At 43.4% G+C, this 25,473-nt stretch overlaps 1 protein-coding gene across 1 annotated transcript in view; it reads right to left on the reverse strand.

The window, feature by feature from the left end:
* ADAMTSL1 (ADAMTS like 1) overlaps window positions 1–25,473 on the reverse strand; it is a 731,209-nt gene that overhangs the window by 24,614 nt on the left and 681,122 nt on the right. The window contains exons 26-27 of the mRNA XM_085634733.1: window positions 18,054–18,261; window positions 10,558–10,667 (exon numbers count right to left, since the gene is read on the reverse strand). Of these exons, the coding sequence (XP_085490859.1) occupies window positions 10,558–10,667; window positions 18,054–18,261 (318 nt within the window). The remainder of the gene's footprint in view (window positions 1–10,557; window positions 10,668–18,053; window positions 18,262–25,473) is intronic.

Consider the following 25,473-nt stretch of genomic DNA (forward strand, 5'->3'; position numbering starts at 1 on the left):
TCCCTGTAGTTGACCGGGCATTAGGTTATGGAGGAGAGGAGTCAGAAGATGCTTTTTAAGTGCAGGGAAGTTCTCCTGTTCTACTTTTCCTTGAAGTGTTACTCCCAACAGTCTCTGTAGTAGTTAAGTAGGGAAGCCTCTCTCTTTTTGCTCCTTTACTTTGGGTCTTGTATTGTATTGTATTGTATTATATGTGATGCTTATATAGCGCAGACTGTCACCCCACGGGTATCCTGGCGCTGCAACTTAGCAGATGACATCAGTAAGCAACGGGCCTGACTATCAGTGGGAGACAATGCTCTCATTCCTAGGGAATAGCCAGGTTTTCAGACTCTTTCTGAAGCATGGCATGGAGGTCACCTGTCTAATACTCAGGGTCTTCCCTCCCAACTGAACCCCACCCTCTTGCTGAAAATGTAAGACAAAGACTGTGGCTGGGCCAGTCTGGAAGAAATATGCAAAAGTTAAGAACTGCCTGAACCTGATCCCAGAATGGATTTGTACTTAACACAAACTCTGCCTGCAAACTTAGTATAAGTATGATTGCTAACTCCACTTACCAAGTCCAGGACCAGAAATCTGGGGAGTTTGACAGCCTGCTAGGAGGAACTGCCTTGTGCTTGCTTTGAAGGAAGGAGCAGACCAGCTAGAAGCACGGGGTGCCCTTACACGAGGAACATGCTGCCTAGAAGAGGACTACCAGGAGCTGAGGCAGGGCCAACTGAAGCTGCTAGTGTGACTCAGGAGAAGGACCAGTATTACTGAGCCGCCATACTGGTGATGCCCTGAGATCAGCAAACCTCCACAACATGCTCCAAAGAGCCAGTGATTATGGGGCACTCAGTAAATCCTAAAAGTGCCTTGCGGGTTTCCCACCAAGAGAGACATACTGCCTGTGACTGCTTGGCACTGAGAAACCACGACCGCCATTCCCGTCGGTCTCATCTGAAGAACTGAAGCACCAGTAGGATACATGAAGCCTGGACGCTCCCTACAGTTGGTGGGGGAATTGACCTACACCTCTTGATCAACGCTGCGATTCTGGGTGGGCTCTGTGCTTTGTTTGGATGATGGGGATCATCATCAGGACTAAATTATGTATGCCTGAGACAAAAAATGCCTGTGGAGGAGAGTCCTCATTGCAGAAATGACAATTGGTGGTCGCCCTTTGCAGCAGAGAGTCGCATATTGCTGCCACTCCTTCCTCAAGTTTAGGTAGTATAGACGGAGATCGTCTACTGCTTCGTTGCCTGGTTTATTCGTTGCATTCCGACCTGGATTCTTCTGGACCCTGATTAGGTTACCCCCTGAACCCGCGCTTCCCGTGGCTCCATATTTATTCGCTTGGTTGTCGCTATACACTGGAACCTGTATCCCTACAGCTTGCTCTGCCAGCAACCATACCAATCCCTGCTCATGGCTTGAACACCAATTGTCATTTCTGCAAGGTGGACTCTCTTCCACAGGCATGTCTTGTCTCAGGCATACATAATTTAGTCCTGATAATGATCCCCAGATTCTAAAAAGGGATCGAAACGTCCTCGGCATGTAGTACCATGACTATTGCAATTTCTTTTCATTGTAATAAGGATAGCATTGGTAATTGTTTATTATTTATGTAGTCACTTCATAAATGTCTGAGCTGTGTTAATCTGTTTGTTGTCCCGTATGTTTCCCACCTTATATGTTTTTGTTTCCTTTGACCATTTTCAACATTTATTAAATTCTTTTATTACTTCATTTCATTTTCTTTGTCATAGAAACTATTTGACTTCTATGTACATTGTTGTATAGTATTCTGTTGGAAGGGACCACTTGTTCCTCTAGAAATAACTGTACCCATGGTCCCTGACACACCTTTGGGTTCCCTTGTCTATGAAAATATGAGAATAATAAACTGGCATGTGAATGCATGAAAGATGCACCAATTAGAGGGTTTGGATTGAAGCCAGGACTTGCCCCTGAGAGTAAAATGGTGTTTGAGAGCCAGATCCATGATAATGCTTTATTGGAATAAATGGGATCGAGGAATAGAAGCAAAAGATTATCAGTCCATAAATCAGTTAACAATTGCCAAGTGATTCAGGGAAGAGTGCACTAACCCACTCATGACCTTCCCTGATCTCTGTGAAGACTATCCTGAGAAACGTGTGGAGTTATCTGACAAGTAGATAACTAACAGGGGGAAAAAAGGGTCTGGAGCAGCATGGTTTCAAGATCAAAGGGGAGAAGAGCTCCCATCAGAATGATTTCGAAATGGACGGGAAGGGCAGAATTGACCTTATTGGTTTCCAGCTTGGGCAGAAGTCGAGTGGGATCTGAGTTCCTAGTCAGTCATACAGCGATCAGACTGAACATAAATGGGCCTTAAAGGCCCTGTGGTTTATATATGATTATGTTTGCATTCACTCTCCTAAATTAGAAGAGGGGGGAGGAATATAGGGCAGATGTACTAAACTCTGGTTATAAAATACTGGTTGCAATTTCCAACCAGTATTTTTGCGACTAGTGTGTTAAATTACCGAACGACATATGTATTAACAGGTCAGTTCAAAATATTACTGATTCCTAATGACTTGCTAATCGACCTACCGCATGAATGTTAATGAGGTAGGTCGCCATTGGTGTCCCACTAGAAATCAAAGCCAGCATTGGGATGGGGGCTTGCTGGGGTCAGCAGACCACCATGTCAGTGATTGCTTTTAAATAAAGCATTTTTTGGGGGTGGAAATGCAACCAGTTTTTCTTAAAATAAAAAAGGATGTTTTAAAAAAAAAAATGAAATGTTTAACTTACATTGTTTAAGAGTAGGCAGTAGTTCATGGAACCAATGGACTCTCAAAGGGGAAGGGCCTGCGAATGCATTACCACTACACTTCTGTAGTCGATATTAATTAGTATTAATAATTTACACTTTGATTCCAGACATAAAACACTAATACAAACCATTCTGATTCGGTATTTGGAAGGGACGTCCTGAACAAACCCCTTCCAAATACCGAATGGGAATTGGGTCGCAAGCCCAAATTGTGATACGGTAACTTTTTAACTGAATCACAATCTGGTGTTTGTACATAAGAAACAGCTTTTTTGCCATTCGAAATGGTCCGAATCTGCAAATCGAGACGTTTGTGACCGCAAAAATGCTTTGTACATCTGGCCTATAATACTTTACACACCACTCAAGAGAAGTGGAGAATTATATTTGCAGTGCTGACAGGCGCTGGTCGGTATTCTCCCGGTATTTCACATAAATAAACACAATTTGAGAAGGGCCGTGCTCCACAGCCCCTGCTGTCCTCACTCTGCTCTGGCCTGGCTCTGTCTCTCTCCATCTTCATACTGCTTATATCAGCACAAACGTCTCACCAGTGGGCAGCAGCAGCACCTGACGTAAGAGTGGATAAACAGATGGAGGAAGTAAAGCGGAACTTGGCTCTTCCTGCCCCATTTAAATTGCATTTTTTTATTCGGGTTATTTTTATGTGGCTACTTTGGCACATTTCGCTTGGTTTATAAGCTGAGAGCTGCATAAATCTAAATTTGGTTGGTTAGCTGCAGAGCTCATTATACTCTACAGGAAAACTACGGAAGCCCAGAAACAGGAAGGCGATGAGTGATGACACAACATCAGAAATCACACCTTGGGGAATATATATTATGTCGTGTCCTACCTGTGACTGGCTTGATGCCAAATAAATAAGCAGGCAACACTGCCCCTAAAATTCACTGCAGTATGCATTATGCGGCACGGTGTTTGCAACTGGAAGTGGTCACCTTGAGACTGTGGTGCAATAAAGTTGAAGGGCGTTTGCAATTGGAGTTCTTGCCAAAGTTATTTTGTTTCAGTTAAAATCGGGGCTGAGGTGAAACACGTTTTTAACAAGTCATGCAGAAAAATGCCCCTGTCTATTTAAAAAAGACCTTTCTCCTCTTGTCCACCTCCCCTTCCTCTTACAGAGTCTGGGTGTACAGGAAGGGCCAGGCGTCCCTGTCCACGCTCCCCCCTGGACACAAGCCAAACTCACCTCAGCAGCTTCTCGGTGGCATGGATTGGCGTGAGGTGCGCTACGAGGGACTGAACTGAGTGAATTAGAGCAGTGAATATACAGCAGGGTTTTACAGGGGGATCTCAAGCCGTCCTAGTCCCGAGCTATGCTGAAATCCTGGAAAAGGCGAGGGCTGACTAGGCCGCACTGCCATTATGGCGGTCGCACCAGTCACTGGCCACCCAGAAGGGGGAGGGAGGCCGCGTCAGCGAGTGACGCTGCACTTCCCCCCCCCCCCCCCCCCCCGCAGCAACCAATAAGTGAAGTGGTTGTTTGTGCGCCGGAAGCACTCTAGTGCTTCTGGCGCAGAAACGTCCAGCTTGCGTCCAAGCTAACCGGTCTCAGCCGGTCGGCATGGGCGCCCTCTTTAAAAAGAGGTGGTGGGGAGCAGAACAGTCTCTTGTTCTTGCTCCCCACAGATAGGGTCACCGGGCCGGCTGCGGGCCCGTAACGTTTCTTTCTTTTGCCCACCCACCATCCCCTATGGCAGGTATTGTTGGAAGGTTTGGTTTTTCAGTTTGTGTATTGTGACTGATTATTTTTGTCCCCTTTTTTCCAAATTATTGGCAGGGAACAAAGCAATGGTATGCACAGCGATTCTGTAGTAATGTATAAATAAAAGTACAACTTCGAATTTCTCTTTCAATTAGATATTGTCGTATTTAGAGTGTCTCTGGTCAGGCGGTAAGGTCATGATTGGTAAGCATAGTCTTCGGTCCTCAACGGTCAGCACCATATAACTCCAGGGGGTAGTGACAGCCGGTAGGTAGGCTTTCGGAGTGCGGAGGCCGGAGGAGTCATCCTTCCCAGTGGGCCTGGGGCCACCCCCGCACGCGCATTAAGGCGCCAGTATGCAGAAGTCTGCAGCCCCCCGTAATGGAGTGTAAGGCACAGGGCGTAGGGGGGGCCCGTGGGAAGTATCCATCCGATAAGCTGTTGGAGTTTAGGCTTGCTCCTGATGAGGCTCCGCTGGTTCCAGCAAACACCATCCGTAATCTCGGCGTCTTGTTCGACAATAACCTGCAATTGAACTCGCAGGCGAACAAGACAGCCAGTCTGTGCTTCGGACTAATACGAGTTCTCCGCAGGATTCTTCCGTTCTTGCCAGGGGAGATGCGTGCCTTGATTGTAAGGAGCACAGTACTCAGCAGATTGGACTACTGTAACTCTCTGTATCTGGGCGCCCCCCAGTATATTTTGCTGGGATTACAGAGAGTTCAGTCGGCTGCAGCAAAGCTGGCGCTAAACCGCAAACGCGATTCCTCTTCCACTCAGGCGCTGCGTGAGCTCCACTGGCTGCCAGTCAGAGAAAGGATCCTTTTTAAATCTCTCTGCCTGATCCACAAAGCAGCACACGGGATGGGCCCGATTCCCCTGCAGGAGAGATTTTCACGTTATCTCCCCCCGAGACAGCTGCGTTCCTCTAACGCCAATCTGCTGGCACAACCCAGATTCAAACGTGTCAGGATGGGTGGGAGGGCATTTAGTGTGGCAGGTGCGCGGTTGTGGAACGAGCTCCCTCCAAGGATCAGACAGCTTGATTCCTTAATGGAATTTAGAAAGAGTCTTAAGACCTGGCTCTTCCCAGTAGCCTGATCGCCTCCGTCGCTGCATACTCCTCATCGGCATAATTTACCAACTGTTTTGTCAGAGCGCCAGGATACCCGTAGGGTGATAGTGCGCTATATAAGCCCATATACAATACAATACAATACAACCCCCTGCGCAACCTTATTAGTACACGGGGACCGGGAGGGCTGCCAGTCATTGACTTTGCCGTAGGCTCTAGATGGGACACGCAGAAAGTAAATACATACATTGATAGATTTACGGTAGGAGTGTCTTGTTTATTAGACTGTGTTAAGGTTAGCCGTGGAATATCTGACTATCAAAATGTATCTGTACTTTCTACATAAAGTTTCTGTATATAATGTTTTAATTTGTTTGTTAATGTTAATAAATACGGCCGGGGTGGTTACTCCCCCCTAATCCAAAAAAGTAAAACTATCTGTGTGGTCTCCCAAGTGTTATGCTGAAGGGGAGGGAAATGCCATCCATAACCCCAGGGTCAGTAGTTAGAGTAGGGGACATGGGTAAGTACCAGACCATATGCATGGATGGTTAATCTTTCCCCCCCTGCACTTTCCCGGCAAGGTGTTCAGCACCCAATAAAACATACATTCAAACATAGAGAGAAAATGAAGTGCTATAGATATCAAAAATAATTACCTAGCTCTTATAGAGAGGATCTTATGAGATGGGAAAAGGGCAGATAAACAGAGAAATAAGGGAGGAACAATAAAAAATATTACCAAAATGTAAGAAAAATTTCATTTGTAGGTGCCTCTATAAGCATCACAATGACAAAAGATATGTTACTAAAATAAGCAAAAGTATAAGCAGCAATTACAGAAAAATACAATCTTATGGAAAAATAAACTATATATAGAAATGACAACAACTAAAGAAGGCTTGTCCTGTATTCAACTGTAGCAAGAGTAAATGTATATTTAGTCTCTGACAAGTATAGCATGAACGGACCCCGTATCTCTGCTCTTTTTTTAAATATGTTTGGGGAAAAATATGGCCCTATCCAGTCTAAGATAGTACCAAATGCCATTCTGCCTGTGTTTAAAGATAATGTTCCTATAATCTGTCCAATTTAAAGTAATCTGTTGAAACATTATTTCCAGTGACACATCCACTATTCCACTAATCCGCCTCCTCCTGGCAATTCATGCCAAGCTGGGACCAAACTTACCAGAAAAATGTTATCTAATGAGAAGGATACTTAAGTTTCCAATATGTAGTCAATGCAACCTGCTTCAGAACCGTCTAATCAAGTTACACAACCAGCAGTTATCGGTGGCAAGAGAATTAGTCATAGGTAAAATTTTGAGTCAAAATAGAAAAAAACAGTCTGTGTTGTACTTGCCACTCTCAATGATGAGTGAAATGTTTCCCATAAATTCTCCCACATTGAAATTGGCCATGTACCATTAAGGTCCTGTTCCTAATTCTCGTCTTTGTCGATTTTTCGTGAAAGTTAACTGTCAGCAACAAAGCCTTATAGAACATGGACATTTTTGTACAATGTGATGAAATTGCAAATATGTTTGGGAATTTATGTACCGTTCCTGTAGATGCTTCACATACTGTATTAATGTTTTCTAATACATCATAATTTGGTGTACTGAGAAATGAACAATTAGATAAGTTGCAAACATCCTTTAGCTTTGAAAAGGACATTAAAGTATCATCGTAAACAACTGCTAAATCCAAATGATGCCATGTTTCTCTCAATCTCTGCAACACATGACCTATTTGTTAACCCTGATATTCTTATAATGACCCTAAGAAGATTTTTGTTTAAACTCTCCTTAATAGAGAAACCACAAGACAAGATTAGAAGGAGAATAGAATATGTAATTGTTCTGTGGTACAGAGGACTTTGGTTTGTTGGACTTCACATGAATTACTTTGTTAGAAAATAGAGTCATTAAAATACTTTCAATATTCACCCTATCATTAGAAATATCATTGTACCAGAACTATGCTTGACAATATAAAAAGGCTAAATGATACAACTAGAAATTGGGAAATTTAACTCCATGTTGCTGTTTTAACTTTTTCAATTTAGGCAATTAAGTTCTCACTTTCTTATTCTTTCATAAGAACTTTGACTAAGATATTCTGGTAACTCATCTGTTAAATCAGTTTATAGCATACCCTCCTTTCTCATTCTGAGCTTCATTTTTAGCTGTCTCACTGATAGTTAATTATTTTACTATACCTATCTGCATTTTTAATTTGTTTTCTTTTTTCCGATTAATGGAAAAAATTCTAAGACGTCTCATGGATTTACTTGAACACATATGCTGTATTGAGGTATTTCAGATACAAATATAGGGTTGATCTCTCCTGTTCACCCCTTGGTTTTGTACTATTATAAATAATTTGTTTCTGTTTTCAATAAATACTTTTGCAATTAAAAAGTATGTAAGTGAAATTTGTTAATGATCCTTTAGTTTTATTAGAAGCTCCTGAAACACACATTCTCCACAAGCATCAGGTGCTCGATAAAAAATCCTAAATCTCTTCTGGCTTATTCAAGCAGAAATATATTGAGGAATAAAAATACAATTGTGATTTTGCAGAAGGAAATGTTAGAAGTGCCTTGTAATAAGAACTTCATGATTGTAATGTTTGCTTCAGAAATAGGCACCTTGCTTTAATTTTGGATAAACTTTTTAGTTTGAAAATATTTTTTCTAAATATACCCAATCTTTACCAACGGTATTTAGGAGCTTGATAAATTAATTCGTTAGTCCCAGTTCTAGAATATTTTGAACAAATGTGCTTGTCCAGATTTTAGGCAAAACACCAGTTCCCACATCATTATGCAAAATAAAATATTATTTTAGGGTTATTAGTACTGTGGTGGCTTTAATATATTATGATTATAGGATGTACTATTCTAGCTGTGATCCTAGAATTATTGGGGTTAGGCACTTGTCAAATATCATAGGTAGAGTCGTGTTTTATGTACTGTGATGTATAGTGAGGTATTACATTTACTTGTAAATACAGTGAAGATTTGAGTACAGTTTCTCTGAAAAGTGTTTTCTCAAAAAAGAACTTCTGTAAATTCTTTTTCCTTCAAATTCTTTCAATCATGTTTTCTACCAATAGCTTTCTAATAAAAGGTCTAATACTGATACGTCTAAACATTTATTCTACTCTATATTCTGGGTTTCACACATGACTCAAGGTCCACAGAGATTACTTTTTCCCTGACTTTTTACTTTGGCTTGATCAACTCCGACCTCTCTTGTGGTACTCCTAGATGTACCTAAATGTTAAAATTGTCTTGGCAGTTTACTGTAGCCTTATAGCCTTCCGCAGTGGCTATACTGGCCATTAAAGGCCCGCTCCAGTGCTAAAGGCCCGAGCCGAAGGTGATGGCCCCTAACAAGCAAGCAGGACTTTAATGCCAGTTTAGCCCAAATACGGAGGGCTATAAGGCTAGAGGGCAGAATGTTCTAACAAATAAAACAAAAGCATCACGGTGCCTGAGGTGATTTAAATGCCCTTGGGCTCTATGAGACCTTTGTTCACAGCAACAGCTGTGAGCAAACATTGGACTGTTGGAGCTCCGGGCCTCTACCGGCCATTTGAAGCCCAGAGCACTCCATTGTTGTCAATGGAGCTCCCAACATTCCAATGTTCTTATACTGCTTAACACATTTCACAGTCAACTAGCTTTAATGCCAGTCATTCATCAATTTAATAGCAGTTAATTCCTCCACCATATTCCCAGCAGTGACTGGAGTGGCTGGCAGAGAAGTGGTTAGTGACAACAGATTAATCCTATAATGGAGAAGCTGTCAATAGCTGGCATTGTGTTTATCTAAGCATACAATGTCTTTTATGCACAGTCACTGTTCTCTTTATAGCATTTTTGTCGAGAGGGCCTTTGGTTTACTCCCGTCCACAACATGTATAAGAGTGGTTTTACTGAACACTTGTCTTTGTGTGATTTGTTTTTGTAATTTAAAGAAAGTGGTGTGGTAGGTCTAGTTGGTGAGAAATGTTGTTTGCCTGCCTTCACGAAAGGATAACAGGCTCTAAAATTCATATCCTCAGTGCCGCCACTGAACTAAATCCAGCAGAGGAGTGATGTTCCAGCATGTGCACAAAGAACGCCAGATTGGAGGCGACCAAGCTGACTTTTGATGGGTCTGAGAATTTTCCATGACCTAGAGGTGCCAACAATACATGAATATGCTTCAGGGACATAAAGAAGGATGTGTCTCCCAAAACAATAACATATCTTCATAGGTGAACAGCTTCACAGTTCACAACAACTGCCAATGTCTGCTTAGTTAATAAGAAAATTCAGACTAGGAGCAGGAGGTCTCCGTTATCTGCATTGTTATCACCAATCACTACTGTAAACACACTTTTCAGTCAACCTTAGGAGGTTGTGGGAAAAGTGGTTGGACTTTAGTGGGTATCCAGCAGAGGAAGGTTGCGGCGCTGCACAAACAGAACCAGCATGGATGATTTTTACGGGTTTTGGGTCAAAGGCTCAGAATCCTCGTAGGTAAGTGAGGAATCATAATGCTATGTCAGTCATTTGTATAGCGCACATCCTGACAATGATAGGGCCTCGTAGCACTTTAAGACTAATATTGTTTTGTAGCAATATAAATAATATCTTTTACTATTACTTAATGTTATGGTTCTAGGTTTACCGATTTAAACCGGATGAACCGGCCTACCTGAGAGCGACACACTCAGACAAAGCCGGAAGTACTTACGTCAATGAGCCATCTTGCTGATCGGGCATTTTGTAAGAATACCATAAATGCATATATTTATATTGTAGCATCTTCACAGTATTTGAACATGGCAAAATCAAACAAACGCAAATGCAACTGAACCGATTTGTACATGCTTGTTTTATTGATATGTGCACATGAGGCACTGCATACCCTAGACATACCTTGGTAGAGTATTACACTGCTCCGGCAACGCAGGGGTCCCATCTCTTCCCTGGCAGAAGACTTGCCTGTGTTGTATGGCAAGTCTCGGTCCAATGCAGGGTCCGTTACACTATGGATGGACAAACAGAAGAAAAAGACTTCTGTTAGGACTACTTGTAGGATAACAAACGCTAGCATTTTAGGATATATGTTGCCAACTCAACTGCCGGATCCTTGTCGGGTTTTAGGCCACTTGAGAAATATGCTTGCACAAAAAATGCCAAACAGAACATCCGGGGTGCATTGCTTACCATTTTATTCCATGGCTACAACTGTGGCTTGACATTTAGTGCTCATGATAAAATAATTCAGTCCAGGCTGAATTCCTTCACCATATTACCCACTAATATTTAATCACTGTGACATGGTAGGAAACATCATCATTGAGTATGACTAGCCCCTCATTCAAGCCCTCCACTCCTGTGAATAGTTGTTCCTAGGGCAATGTTCTGACTTTAAGCTTACACATTTGGGCAATGTTCTGACTTTAAGCTTACACATTTTGGGCGGAATAAATCTAGACTCTTTTCTCTCCCAGCGCGTAATAAGATCCCTACAGTAATAATCCAATTCGATCATATTTTTTTCGTTTCAGATTAGATCGATGCTGTTATACCACTCACTTAATAATTTAATTGCTGCAAAACCTGAAGATGAATACCTTAAGGAAATTATACCTTCAGCTGTTGTCTTTGGGCAATGTACATTGATAAAGACAAGCAGTATTTACTCCTTTAAGGGTACCAGATGACGGAAGGACAGATGTGCACTTTCCAAGTAGGACAAGCATTATTTCCATTTTCACTTGCATCTGGATAAGTTAGTGATTCAGTTAGACCACTGGGCTGCCTATGTTCCCGAGCATGTGAGACACAGCGCCTAAGTGCCACTGATCTACAGCCACATTTCTGTTGATAAACTATATTATAATTAAATTGGTGTCCCCACTAAAAATGATATCTCTAGGAACCATAAACAGCAGTTTTGTGATGTATTCAGTATGTGTAGCCATAAAGACGAGTAGTGAAGGCAAACCAGTCAAGAATCTCCCTCGTGCAAAATGGATGACTTCATATTGTTTTCATTAGTTTGTTGGAGGAGGTTTTGCATTACAGGGAGTAGCTTCTCCTTCCAGGGGCAGACGCCCATGCAGTGCACTGAAACAGGTCAACTCGCAGCATTACGCCACCCTCCCTATCTCGCATTCCACGTGGAATGACGGATGATACTGCCCATTCTTCCAGGAAGGATCTTAAGCTCTTCTGTCAATATAAATGACCCCATTAAACGTCCAAGTGAGTCTTTTCCAAAGTACACATGCAGAGAATTAACACAATCCATTGTTATCGGTCAAGACCGGTCCCTGTTTGCAGTCAATATGGAGAAGCTCGCTTCACAGTTCAATGCATTGGAATAAAATCAGTTTGTGGCGGTTGTTTTATGAGCGTGGTATAAGTTCCATGGTCTACAACTCAAGCCGGGAATGAACAAGGTGCGGAAGCACTTGCCTTTGAATAGAGAGGCATGCTGGGTAAAGACAGCATTACTCTACATTAGGTTAGAGCTAAAACAGGTATGTAGGGACAGGTAGACGTAGGACCGAAGACAGGCTCAAAAAAGATAGTGGCAAAGGCCTTTCGTGAAAGCATGAAGGATTTGGTGGCCGGGGGTCATTGAGACTCTGTTGGCCTTACTGTTTGACTAAAGGTGACTCAAGAGGAGAAGACGTGTTTCCAGGCAGATTGATGCTGCCAAGTCCTTCCGACAGAACCTAGATCAGGGTGGAGTTGGGGCAGGTGGACGACAGTGCTCTAAACTCAGCTGGTGTATATCTTTGTGAATGTTGTGCATTCAGGGACACCTGTTAAGGATGGAGTGTTGAAATATAGCCTGGTATGGATGGCGCATGGGATATCATTCATACTCTTTACAGCGAGGGTAGCTGGAAGTGATGTATCATTTCTGAGTTCTCCCTTCTTCTAATGCTGTGTTGCTCCACTGTCCTACCCACTCTTTCGCTCTTTATGCTCTTACACAACTCACTGTGTTTTTTTCTGCTAGGTTATGCATTCTGTTCACTGGGCCCCAGAAACCGACTATCGAACATCGTTTTTGTAATGTGATTGTGATGATAGCTGCCAATGTTTTTGGCGTTATTTGTCATATACCTTTCTTTACCCCCAAAACTGAAATCAACCATTGTTTTTGTAATTTGGTTATACTCTTACCTACTTGTGTTTTAGCATTTTCTGTCATGTGCTTTGCGAGCCCACATCTGAGGTATGAGATGTATCTCTAAAAAGAGTTATTTTAAAAAAGGTGTTGACTAAACATTCCATAAATTCAAAGGGCTCATGAATAAAATAGGCCACTGCATGATTAACATAGCCTTAACTTATGGAAGCTGTGTATCCCTCTAGGAGCTTTTGGGTAGGGTGCATGTTTGGTATTTCTTTTGGAATTTTGACATAGTGCTAAGTGTCAGATTTAGAAATAGGTATTAATGGTAGCGCAGAAGAGTTCTTCTCGTTTTAATAGATAAAATGTAAGGAATGGAATACACGAATTCTACTCAGTTACTGGTAATCACTCTGGACCCTACAGGCAGGTATCAGCTATATGCAAATCAGCCTCCTCCAGCAGCACAAGGGACAGTTCAACCAGAACAGTGAGGCCACTTCTCTGAAAGGGAACACAAGCATTCCTAGGTATTCTTTGGTTTTGTTAGTGATATGCAGCTTGTAGTCTATGACAGTCTTGTGTCTAGCCACAACCATTCCACCTACGTTTATTCACAGAGAAGAACAAAGTGTGATGGATGGAATTCTTGATTAATTTGGAATTACTGGTAAGTGATACGAGACGAATCGGAGTCCGCTCGGTCAGTTGTGGATCTCACCCCTATCCTCCCTACAGTATAAATTGTCTTTATCACCATCCACAGTCTGTGCTACAATGTATGGTCCCTGGAGCTGCGGTAGAGAAGAGCGTGGATGGGTACCTGCTGGGTGCCAGCGACAAACACTACAAATCGCCTCAAATCCTCTCTTCCAATTGGGAGTTGAGAGGTAGAGACCTAGGGTGGTAGTTCTCATGGGGTAACGTGTTATTTTCTCTGTGGATAACACACCAGGCAGGTTCAAGGGGAAAGAAAGACAACTTTTTCCATTTTGTAATTTCTATTTTTTTAGCGCCTGGATACCCTACCGGGTGATAAGCAGTACTTAACAAATCAACATAACATAACAAACCGTTGCCGATGATGTAACAAATGTTTTTTGGTTAAAATGTGACTCAGGCTTTTTGAGAGTACAGCTCTGGTACTAGCAGTGTACTGGAGACACTTGCTTTGTTGTTGTGTTGAAACTGGGGACCAGTGGTATGAAGGGTCCACTACACCCCAAATTAAGCCTGTCTTTTAACTCCTTACTGGGGAAAAATAGGACATTTTCCTTATCTGCATTATGGACTGTGGCATCCTGGCTACAATACTGCATGCTGGTTATCAGGATAATGTGCTTTTAGTTCCAATTAGAGATGGAATGAGGCATTTAGCCTTTGTGTGTCTTCTGTCCTGCAGAGTTTAGGAGTTTATCAACTGCAGGGTTGGAAGGAAGACAATTAGTACTTCAAGCTCTTGCTGTGTCTAGCAATGGAAGGAGACATTTCAGCACGGTGCATTATCTGTGTGGGCGGATCTGTCTGACCTACAGACTGCTTCCTGATGCTACCTGTTGTTGATCATGAATATAATTTAACATGTAGGCTATGCTGCTATACACCTGGGCCACATAATATAAAGCCATAAGGTACCAAAGTAGTAATAGAACACTGGAGTGCTCCCAGTTGAAGCTTCAGAAAGAAGCTACCAATAGGGTCACAGGTGCATCGCCATTGTTCAAGTCTATGGCACGTGTGTGTCTGCAGGCCTGAACACTACTTGTTCTAAGCTCCAAAAGTCACAGTTAAGACTTAGGGGCATATCAACAAGGGATTTATCTCTGCTTTTTTGGCTTTAAAAGCCAAAAAAGCAGAGATAAAACTAGCGCCCTATCAACAACAGGGTGCTAACACGCAAATTTGCATGTTAGCACCCTTTTACTCTACGCTTCCCCTTGCATCTCTAATGAGATGCAAAGGGGGCGTTCCAGAGTAAAATAATAGGAGAAATGTTGCTAAGCGACATTTCTCCTATTATCAAGAATGTCGCTAACCCTGTTAGAGACAACAAAAACAGCGCTAACCGCGGTTAACGCTGCTTTTTTACGTCTGCTAATTTTCAGACTTAGCCATGATATCCTATGGAAGGAGGAGATCATGGCTAAGTTTGCCTGTCCCTATCAACAAGGTAACGTGTGATTATCACTGGGTTTTCAGCGATAATCACACGTTAGCCTGTTAGCGTGTAGATTTTTATCGCTATTGAGATAAGCGTTGCTAATAGCACGCTATCTCAGCGATAAAAATTCACGCTAGCCGGCGATAATTATCCTCACGCTAAGAGCGCTGAGCGATAATTATCGCCGGTTGTTGTTGATATGCCCCAATGTTTCTAGACTCCTGAGCAGGTGGCAATCTACTAAGCCCCAAATGGTAGGCACCTGAACTTCAAGAGGCTGAGTCATGAGATGCCCACTGATCATGAGATGCCAACTAATCACTGAACATGTTTCAGAGGGTTTGGAAACAGTTAAGGATTTTTGTTTGTACACTGAGAATAGAAATACCATTGTCCCATGCAAATTGAAGGACATAAGCTCTACCGGACAAAGAAAACACAGTAACTTTGTTAAGGTAAGGCACAATACACATAGCAACATGAGATTGGCTCTGTGGTAAAAAGGCCTCTTTAGGAGTTGTAAAATTCAGCCCAGGTAGCTTGACAATTGAGCAAGGCATGGACAGCACCGGTCAACAAGGCCAATATCCATGACAGGGTTTTTAAGAGAGACACATGGGATACATTTACGTGCGATTAATCAAGCTGTAGAACATTTATGTTGTCAGTGGTTCTCCGGAGAGTCTGATATGGACCTGCTCCTCGTTGGGTGAGGAAGGGTTACTGGGTGTGATGTTCAACTCAGACATTTCACATGTTCTTCATCAGACCCTTATGACTTAAGATGTCTGGTGTATTCAATTAATGACTGGAATTCTGCTTTTCCTGAAAAGTTGGGCACTAATTTGTGCTACACAGACAATATTTTGTGTTGAAAGAGAAGAGGTTAAACCATAACACCATACTAGCTAGACGAAGGAATACAAATGTTCCACATGGACTTATATCTTAGGCATACATTAAGCATGAGCAACAGGCCCAAAATTAGGCCTGTGTGACATTTTCATTACCCACTCAAATTTGAATTGATCCGAAATTCACAAAAATAAATTGTGCACCATTTTTCTTCCATGGCAGACTGGTTCAAGTAAAAAATGCCTTGCAGAAGACATTTTGTCCCCAAACCACTCGCCTGGCTAGAATCTTGTGTGACTTTTTAAAAAGAGGTTTGCCCTTGAGTTTAACCTTGGAAATTTTGGGGTAACGAAATTTTAGATTTTTACACAGGCCAATTCAGAACCTACCACTGGATAGGGCACTAAAGAAAGGGGAGCAGTGTCAGCAGCACGTGTTTCATATTTGTTCAGATTTGTTGCTGCTTTTTTATACTCAAAAGAGAGCAGTGAGAGGGATAGGAATGCCAAAATCCAAACGTGCACTGGCCTCCAACCAGAAACTGATAACTTGAAAGTACACACTGCATTGGGCCTCTTGCCAGATCTCAGAACTCCTATTTTTAGAAGTACCAAAGATCCAAGGCGCTGCTTCCCACCAGCCCTTGTCATCTGCAAAAGATCAAGGTCCAAGCGGTGCCAAGCTTAAATACTCGGGATCTAAGACATCAGCAAGACATAGGCAGAGATGCAAGGGAGAACTGTCACCATTCTGTTTATGCAATTCCAGTCAGAGATAAACATTGCTGTGGCACCCATAAACATGCGATAAATAAGCTCCAGCGTGATCAAAACCAAATGCGGTTTTCGCTTCCTGTGGATGTTCTAACATTTGTGTCATGCCATTTTTCAGATTTTGGTTGCCTTTTGCACAAATAATCTACACGTATACTTAACCAAAGCCCTGCAATGCTTAGATCTAATATAACAGCGCCATTTTTAGGTTTTGCCTGCACATCGTTTGCGCTGTGCTTGTGACTCTTTTGTAAATTAAAACAACCCTTAAAAATGGTTTAGAGCCCGCCCACTACTTACTATTAGTTGGCCCCGACTTCACTCGTTTCCTTGCTTCTAATTGGTTAGCGCCTCCTCCTCGCCTCGGCTTCCTCCTTGGGTTTCTCTGTGTGTGCCTGTCATGGAGTATGGACCAAGTACAGCTTCCTGTCAGTGGCCAGTGTAAGGACACTGGCCACAGGCCCCTGCAGGTACTATTTTTTTTATTTTTTTTACTTTTGCACATGCACTTTTAAAGAATACATGTGTCTGCAGGCCCTCTCCCTCATCCCCACTTTTCTCGCGCTGTCCGTTGTTTCACCACCCTCTGCCCTCCTCCCGCTGTCAGTTGTTGTTGTCCACCACCCTCGTCTGTTGTTCCCTGCCCTTCTCTTACTGACTGCTGTCCCCCATCCCCACCCTCCTCGTTCGTGCTGCTTCCCCCTCCAATCCTTCAATCCCCTGTACTTTATTTTACATGCTGCACAGCAGCACGGGCTGCTATGCAACATTGCTTGAAGGGAAAAAAAGCACTATGATGCGATCAACTCTGGCTGTGCCATGGTGTTTTTTGTCTCGCCTACAGACAGCTGTCTGTTGTTATAAAACATATTATGTTCAATACAAATAGTTCTAGTGGGCTTTGTGTCAGTCCACTGCTAATAATTGGTTGGTTTTCTTGTAAATCTCATTAATTTGCTTCTTATTCCATGACTTTCCACTGCTTCCATTCTATGAACACTGTTTTTCTTTTGCTTTTAGTACTTTATGCAAGTGGGTGTGTTTTCGTGTTCGCGCGTCCTCTTCCCAGTGTACTTCTTCACACTTCATTCCCTCATGCACTTTCCATGTTGCGCTCCCCTCCCCCAGCTTGTCTGTTGCTTTTGCCAAGCCAACGCTCCAAGTCCTGCACGCCTCTTTTAATTACCCTATCAATTGCTCGCCTGCCACCCCTGAATCAAAAGCAAAATGGCGGCTGCTTAGTGATGCATGGGCCCGTATATGCCATCTCTCTGGGGCAGCAGTAGTGTCATGGTGCATACAATTGCAAACGTGATGACACAGTATATACATCATCATGGTTTTTCTCATCTAAACTCTACAGGATTGGCAATAACCATCGAGTTATTTTTGCTGATACTGAATAGGATTGTCAAAGCCAACATGCTTGCAAAGACAAAAGACAAAGCCTATGAGCTTCGCCACTGCTCATTTCATGCATATGTCTTACCTGGCCCCAGGAGGAGGCGGCCCATTCCACGCACAGTTGTCGATTGCAGGCCTGGGTGTCCATGGGGCGCTTTGAACCCTGTGCACACACATCATTCGACATTGGCATGGAGATGCCCACTCCTGTCAGCCTTTGACACGTCACTCGCCGAGTCTGGAAACCTCCACCGCAGCTCTGGGAACAAATCGACCAGGACGTCACCATCCACCTACCAATCAAACATAAACATGTTAGCATCCTAAAAAGTTCACTGAAAGCTCACATCCCTTGCTTACATCATCTCTGTTTATGCGCCCACGAGACCGGCTGTGTTTACACTTAAATAAAGCCTACTATTTTCTATCCATCAAACTAACAATGGCGGAAAGAAGAGCAGGTCTTGTGTATTAAACTTTCCCAGAAAGCCAAAATTTCTTTTTTACCACTACATCAAAACAATTGAGTAAAGTAACAAGCATTTGCAATGCAATAGGTCTCGCCTTTGTGAATTAGAGCTATTGAAATTGTAAATGGCAACGTTTTTTACCTACACGTTTTATTTTTGGAGTGAATGTATGTAGTGTGCAAAATCCCTTGGAAAGGTCCGGCACTTCGTAATAAATATATTGAAAAAGATGCAAAGTGTGGATTGTGTCAACAATTGCTTGGCACGTACCTCATGGGGGAAGTGTCGCCACACATGCACACCGTGGTGCTTCACTAATGCGAAACTCATTAATAAAAGTAGTGCTTACAGACTAACCAACGCGATCGGAGCATGTGAATCCGAATCCTGGCTTCTCTTTCATTTTCTAGACTATTTGACTCACTCTCCTGCGTCTTGGTTATCCCCCAAACACTGGGAGGCAATAAAGTTTACCAAGGGGGCGGGGGCTGGGGGGCTTCGGGGGTACATGACAATTTATTCATTGCCTAGTTGTCAAAGGTCGCCCGGTGCTATTGGTTAAAAGTGTGCAGATTTCATTAAGATATTAAGAGCACTTTACTCGCATCTATGAGAAAATCGACACTAACTAAACAAAATGCCAGAATGCGTGTCAGTTTTCACAGTGTTTTAGACAGTACTGGTTGCTTAGTTTCATTGCATTAATTTTTGTATTTACTCTTTTACACAACATCCAAAGTAGGTTACCTAACCCCAAAGCCCGAGTTGTTGAATGACCCATAGAAGGGAGTGTTTTACCGTTGAGCAAATGTGTCCAAATGTAATTTTGGTAGTGCCATGGAATGATCGGCAAATGAGGTACTCGAAGAGCAGGTATTTAACTACACGTTCAAAACGTATGGCATTGTGGCTGTTGTTTGTTTGTACACAACCACCTCTCTGAATGTGTTTATTAACACAGAGCTTCATCTACCAGACAGTGCTCACAGAGGGGCGACTAAAGCACAGAACGAAATGTATTCATTTATCCTGAGTGTAAAGGCACCCGGAAAGGCTTAGGTGCCCGCCCCGAGAGGCTAGGGATTCCAGCGCTTCTACAGACTCTGCCGTGCTCCTCTGCACCAGCAGGGCACAGCTCAGAATCAGCCGCTTGTGCTAAGAATAGGTGAGGGGGATGAGGTTGGGGCATGCGGGAGTTGCCGGAAGATTTCCAGGTTATTGAAAGTGATGATTCTGATGTGAGGCAATGGAGACTGACTTTGTCTGTTTGTCTGCGCCAGTCTATTTCTCTACCATCTACCTGTGCTCACTGTCATGTATCCATTCATCTCTCTTTGTTAGAGGTGCGCGGGCCAATATATTAATTAACAGGTAGAGCCAGCCGGAGACGAGCCAAGCGTACACGAGCCAGTGGGCGAGCCCTGAAAATGATCGTCATGTTAATCATACAGTAAACATGATGTAAATGTGCGATAATGTCTCTTCAGAATTCAAAAAAGTGCATTTCTTTAGCGCATCACCTCAGTACACAAGATTATAGCACTGAATTGAGAGGAAGTTATTAAAAGTGTTTGTTTTAAGCATGAGTTAAAACACTGCCGCTCCTCCCGTCCGACAACAATGCCATTTGTGAACTAAGAGGCGTCAGTTGCCATGCATACCCCGAATGTTGCCTAGAGTCTTATTATATTTAGAGTAACATTAAAATCTAGTTAATTAAACATGAAAAGTTTTGGTAAATCATGCATCTTGAACTCGCATAACGGGAGTGGGGGGGTGGGGGAGGGGGAGAAGTCACAGACTGAGGGAGGGGGCGGTGGGGTGGGGAGACAGGGAAGAAAATAGTGTTAGGAGTAAAGGGGCCAACAGACGTGGAAGAATACAAACGATGAGGAGCTTCCACAACACAGTATATACTGCATGTCTCATAAAGCGATGGCGGCGCATTCGCGCTGCAACGCTAGGCGAGACCTCAAAGAAAATAGTGTCAGGAGTAAAGGGGCCAATAGCCGTAGAAGGATACAAATGATGAATGAGGAGGTACTAACAAGCCTCAAACCAATCGGAAGGCAGCATTTAAGACAAAAGCCAATGGGCAGAGAGTGGGCGGAGCTTCCACAAAGCTTCCACAAAGCTTCCACACTACAGTATATACTGCATGTCTCGCAAAGTGATGGCAGCGCTTTCGCGATGCAACGCTAGGCGAGGAGCTTTTCAAACCAACAGAACCAACACTATGTGTAAGATTTACTAAATTCTCAGGCAGCGCAGTGCAGCAGCCGTAAATGCTGCGCTGCGTGAGAAGGAGAGAGCAGGAGAGCGTCATATTTATTGAAATATGGCTCTGCCCTTCCCTTTCCCTAGTGCCAGCGCTGAAACCAGCTGCTGTGCTCTACAGAGACACCTTTGCACCATGGTACAAGGGTGTCCCAGTGAGTCTAGCAAGATTTTGTATGGAAGGGTACCCTTCTAGTACAAAATACTATGCATAGACTGCCTTCAACCCTTTTCCGACTTTATTTGTGTGCTGTACAGTGCAGCACACGTACAAAGTCGGAAAAGGAAGGGGAAATGAAAGCATTTCTTCTTCCTTGCGCCTGCTTTCAAAGGACGCAGTTTTCTGATGCTAAACCCTGTCTACTTTGTTTAGTAAATTGAGTTTAGCGTCAGAAACCTTGGGTGTTTGCATGGGAACGCCCATGCACCACCCAAGGAACTCCCCCTTCGAGCTAAATAATTCAAGGCAGTGCAATGCGCTGCTTCGCGTAACTTTTTTTATATTATTTCCAGTGCTAAACAAGTTTAGCACTGGAAAGAAAATTGGAAAAAAAGATTTTGCGCAGATTTGCATCACTTTTGTGGCACACACACAGCGTAAAATCTCACTAAATCTCCCCCATGTGCGTTACAAGCCAGTCCCACATTTTGATTCTTTTCGAGAAGGTGCTGAAATGTGCTAAATAACTTTTACCAACTTTCAAGTAAAATGTGTTTTTTCCCTAGGTACCACTATGCGGGGACTCAAACCATATTACATCGAGGATGCAAACATTCTACACCAGCTGGCAAAATCTAAGCACAGTATTAACTCTGAGTCAACAACAACTCTTTAAGTTTCCCCTTTCACTTTCTGTCCCATGACAGAATTCAGGTTTTTTAAATGATGCTCACTGAGGCCTGGTGGTATTGAGCAACATTTTAGGCATTCGACCAGCTGCTGGGCTGACACTGTGAAACCTGCTGATAGTCGGAGATATTATATGGCCCCAGCACTTGTTTTTAGGCGCTGTACCTCAGTGAGGGACAATAAAGCATTCTCTGTTGAAGGGAATTCAGCAGTTAAATCAAAGAAAATGATGTGTTTTTTACAGGCAGTTGCACAAAACATTTTAATTGGAACTGCCCTAACTTACAAGCATGGGTATTTATGAGCCCTTTGTGCCACCATTGCATCACTTTTTGTGATGTTGCGCCGGCGTGAAAAATGTGCCATGTTGCGCCATATTTACAATGTGTCACATCTGTGCAGATGCATCACTTTGTAAAGACCTGCGCTACATTATACCTGCATCAGGTATAGTGTATGCAGGATAGGCGTTCCTCTGCAAAAAAGGGTTGTAGAAGCGCCGCAGATAGATTTCACTGCGCCACTTCTAGGACGCCACTGTGTTAAAATCTTATGCCTGCCTCACAGCAGGCATAAGACTGACGCAGGCCCTTTCGCATGAGGCTTGCCCATGTGAAAGGACACATTGCTGAAGTAGTGTCTGTTTTCAGACACACCCCAGCAATGCGTCAATTTTGCATCTACAGATATGTCAGGAAAACTGATCCTCGAACATGGAGCGCCGTACCGTAAATATGGTGCATCCATGGTGTTGCAAGGAGGGCGCGCTGAAAAGTGTTGCATCGCTGTTTTCACGCAGAGATGCAACACTTTTCATAAATGAGGCCCTAGATAATCAATAAAAGGCCAGCAACTACTACCTAACGGCCAGCCAATAATAGTAATCTAATGAATTTCAGCAACATTTATACAAGACCATTATTGACAAATGAATTTGTTTACAGGAAGACAGTGATATGACATCAACCAAAAGAGGGGGGCATTGGCGTAACACAGGCCCCCGCATCCCATGCAGTGCCGCCTTCGCAGTGCAGGGGGGCCCGATCTGCAGGAGGCCCCCTCTGCACAGTAGTCAGGCCTGAGAACTCCAGATTTAATCCAGAGCGGGGACCCCTCCATGTACCTTGCAGGGGAGTACAAAAAGTTCGGGGGGGGCTAATTCTTCCAGTAATAGGCAGAGTGGAGATGCAGGGGCTCTAAGAAGGGGTGAAAAAACAACAAAGCCTCAGCCAGGTCCAGTGGCGTAGCTAGGGTGGGGCGGTGGGGGCGGTCCGCCCCAGGCGGCACTATTTTGGGGGCGGACAAAGGCATTCTGATAAAGCTCGGCTTGCTTTCGTGGAGTTGGGGGACGGGCAGAGAAGGAATAGGTCTCTGGCAATGTCCTCTTCTTTTTTGTGCTGGCAGCTGTCCCCCCCTCTCTTCCTATAATTCCCTCTCTTTCTGTCTTGCTCGTCACTAGCTGAAAACCGTAACTTGAAGAAATGGTTCACAACCTCTTTCCTTCTTTCATTTAGTTGCTTCCCTGTGAAATAGATCCAAAAAAGAAAACCACTCTTGCGGGAAATGCCCTTTTTCTGACATTTTTCTATTCCAAAGTGCAGCAGGATGGAGAGAAATAGAAGGTTTTAAATATGAAAAATAAATACATACCTAAATAAAGCAAGACAGTTGCAAAGTGGCCAGATTGGTTTTATTCACATCCAAATACATCAGCCTCACTTTACAGAGTTTGCCATTGAAGCGCTACTTTTGTTTTCTTGTCTTTCTTTGAACAGCATTGTTGTCCACAGGTGGGGAAGTGCACCATTCCTGGAGGGACTGCAATACCTGGTTGATGGGTGGATTGGAAAACAAAATGTGTACCATGGCTCTGTTTATGGATGTGGTCTTTTTAAACCATACTGCTTACGTTTATTAAGGATATAAGCAATGGACTTTGAAACGGTTCCCTTCAGGGCCCTGTAGTCATGTCCTTAACTTTTCAGGTAAAACCACTCGCTGATTTCTGAATAGTGAGTGAGAGATCGTTAAGGTAACCATGTTGTTTCTGCTTACATGTCACATGCTTTACTTAATCTTGCATTCCCAATGAGTGTTTGCTTTTACTTTTTTTTGTAGGCAGCATATTACTCTTATCCAGTGCATAATTTGAATTGAGCCACATCCAAGTGTTTATAGCGGGCACAATTAGGTTGTAGCTGAAGGCAGTGCGAGTTTCTCTCAGTGGGGCAGTATGGTGTTCAGTGGGGGAGAGGATGTGGCACTATGGCCAGAGCTGTCGAATTTGGAACTGGGGAACTGAGTTCAGCCTTCATGACCAGTCCACCAGACCACTCTACTGAGGGAGCATATTCCCATGCTAGACCTTAGAAGGCCCCACTAGGCCTTAGAAGGCTTGATGTCTTAGCACAAGCAGGTGTACCCTAGTGGTGTCAATTGTGAGTTAACCTTGAAGGCCTGTCCACCACAATCCATACTGAAGTTCATCTCCAGACTTGCAGGCAGGCCTACGAAGCAGCACACCCTAGAGCAACAGTGATCCAGTCACTGTGACTCTGTCACTGAGGTCACATGAACCTTGAGCAGGTTAGGGTGGTGCGAACGTTGTGACCGCACTGGGTACCTATTTCGGGTGGGTGCGTAGTGTTTGCAAGTTTATTATGGTTTAAAAGAAACTTGCTGCCTCCTTCCTGGCCTCCAGCAATTTTCAGAAACAATAAAAATGTCATGATAACTTCGGTGATTAATGTTCTTCCTAGAGAGAGATCCCAGAATTGTCTAGTGGAAGGGTTGACTCCTGGAAAGGTAGCACAGAGGGTTAATGTGCCTGCTGCAAAGAATATGTACCATGCAGATCACAAAGTGCACTACTTTAATGGGTGGACCACGATGAATGGTCATTTAATGTCAGCTGTAGATGATGGATCCCTGAACAGTGTCATGTATGTGCATGTTTGCATTGTGCTGAGGGGATTACCAGGTAATTGTTCACGCAGCTCTCTGATGGATGTCACACGCGGTTTTTCTGAGTCCCCAGATAGATCATGCAGTCTGTGTGTTCTCTTTTGTACTGCCAGTCACCGGTGTATTCAACTGTGTAACCTTGGACCGTGTCATGTATGTGCATGTAACTTGCATGATCGAGGTAACTATTAGCGGCGATACTACGTGTCTCTCGGTCCTCTTTCAAGTGCTTGCCGTCCTTTTCCCCCAGCAACCCCCCCTCCCAAGGGCGGCAATCTGAGGGATAGCCCCGGGCGCCACAAGCTCTAACTACGCCTCTGGCCAGGGCTAACACACACAACAGGGGTGGGGGGGCTGAAGCCCTCTGAGCCCTATGGTTGTTGTGCGCCTGCCTCTGTCCTAGTGTTATGGTTGCTGGAGAGTTTTTGCAATTAAACCTGTGCCTGACTTACATAAAATGCACAGGTAATTATTTGTTCGAAGTACGAAGATTAATTTTTACCAGTTTTACTGACCAATAACTAACTAATACCGACCGCAAAACGCAATTGCACCAAAGAACACGTGCTCATAATATGTAATATGGTCCTAGATTGCACCTTGGAACAAATTTCCACAACAAGAAAAATATTTCATCACCAGGCAGTTCACTATCCGGCCCTCAGTGTACCAAATGTGATATATGTGTGTACACGTATAGGTGAGTTAATCTTATACAGCTCAATCATCTAACTTCTTAAAGTAGACACCAAAGGCTTTTTCACAAAATACTCCTTTAGTGCACAAGTAAGAACTTGCTGTCGCAACTGCTATGTCTTTAAGTATCTCAAAACAAGGCAGCAAAAAGGACAGTTGCTGTCTTGGCAATACTTCAGAGAAAATATAGGTTTGACAGACATCAGCGCACTGCACCTGGTCTGCTTTCAGGCTTAGAAGAACGAGAG

The sequence above is a fragment of the Triturus cristatus genome, chromosome 2_1 (assembly GCF_964204655.1).
Source record: "Triturus cristatus chromosome 2_1, aTriCri1.1, whole genome shotgun sequence".
NCBI classification, from domain to species: Eukaryota; Metazoa; Chordata; class Amphibia; order Caudata; family Salamandridae; genus Triturus; species Triturus cristatus.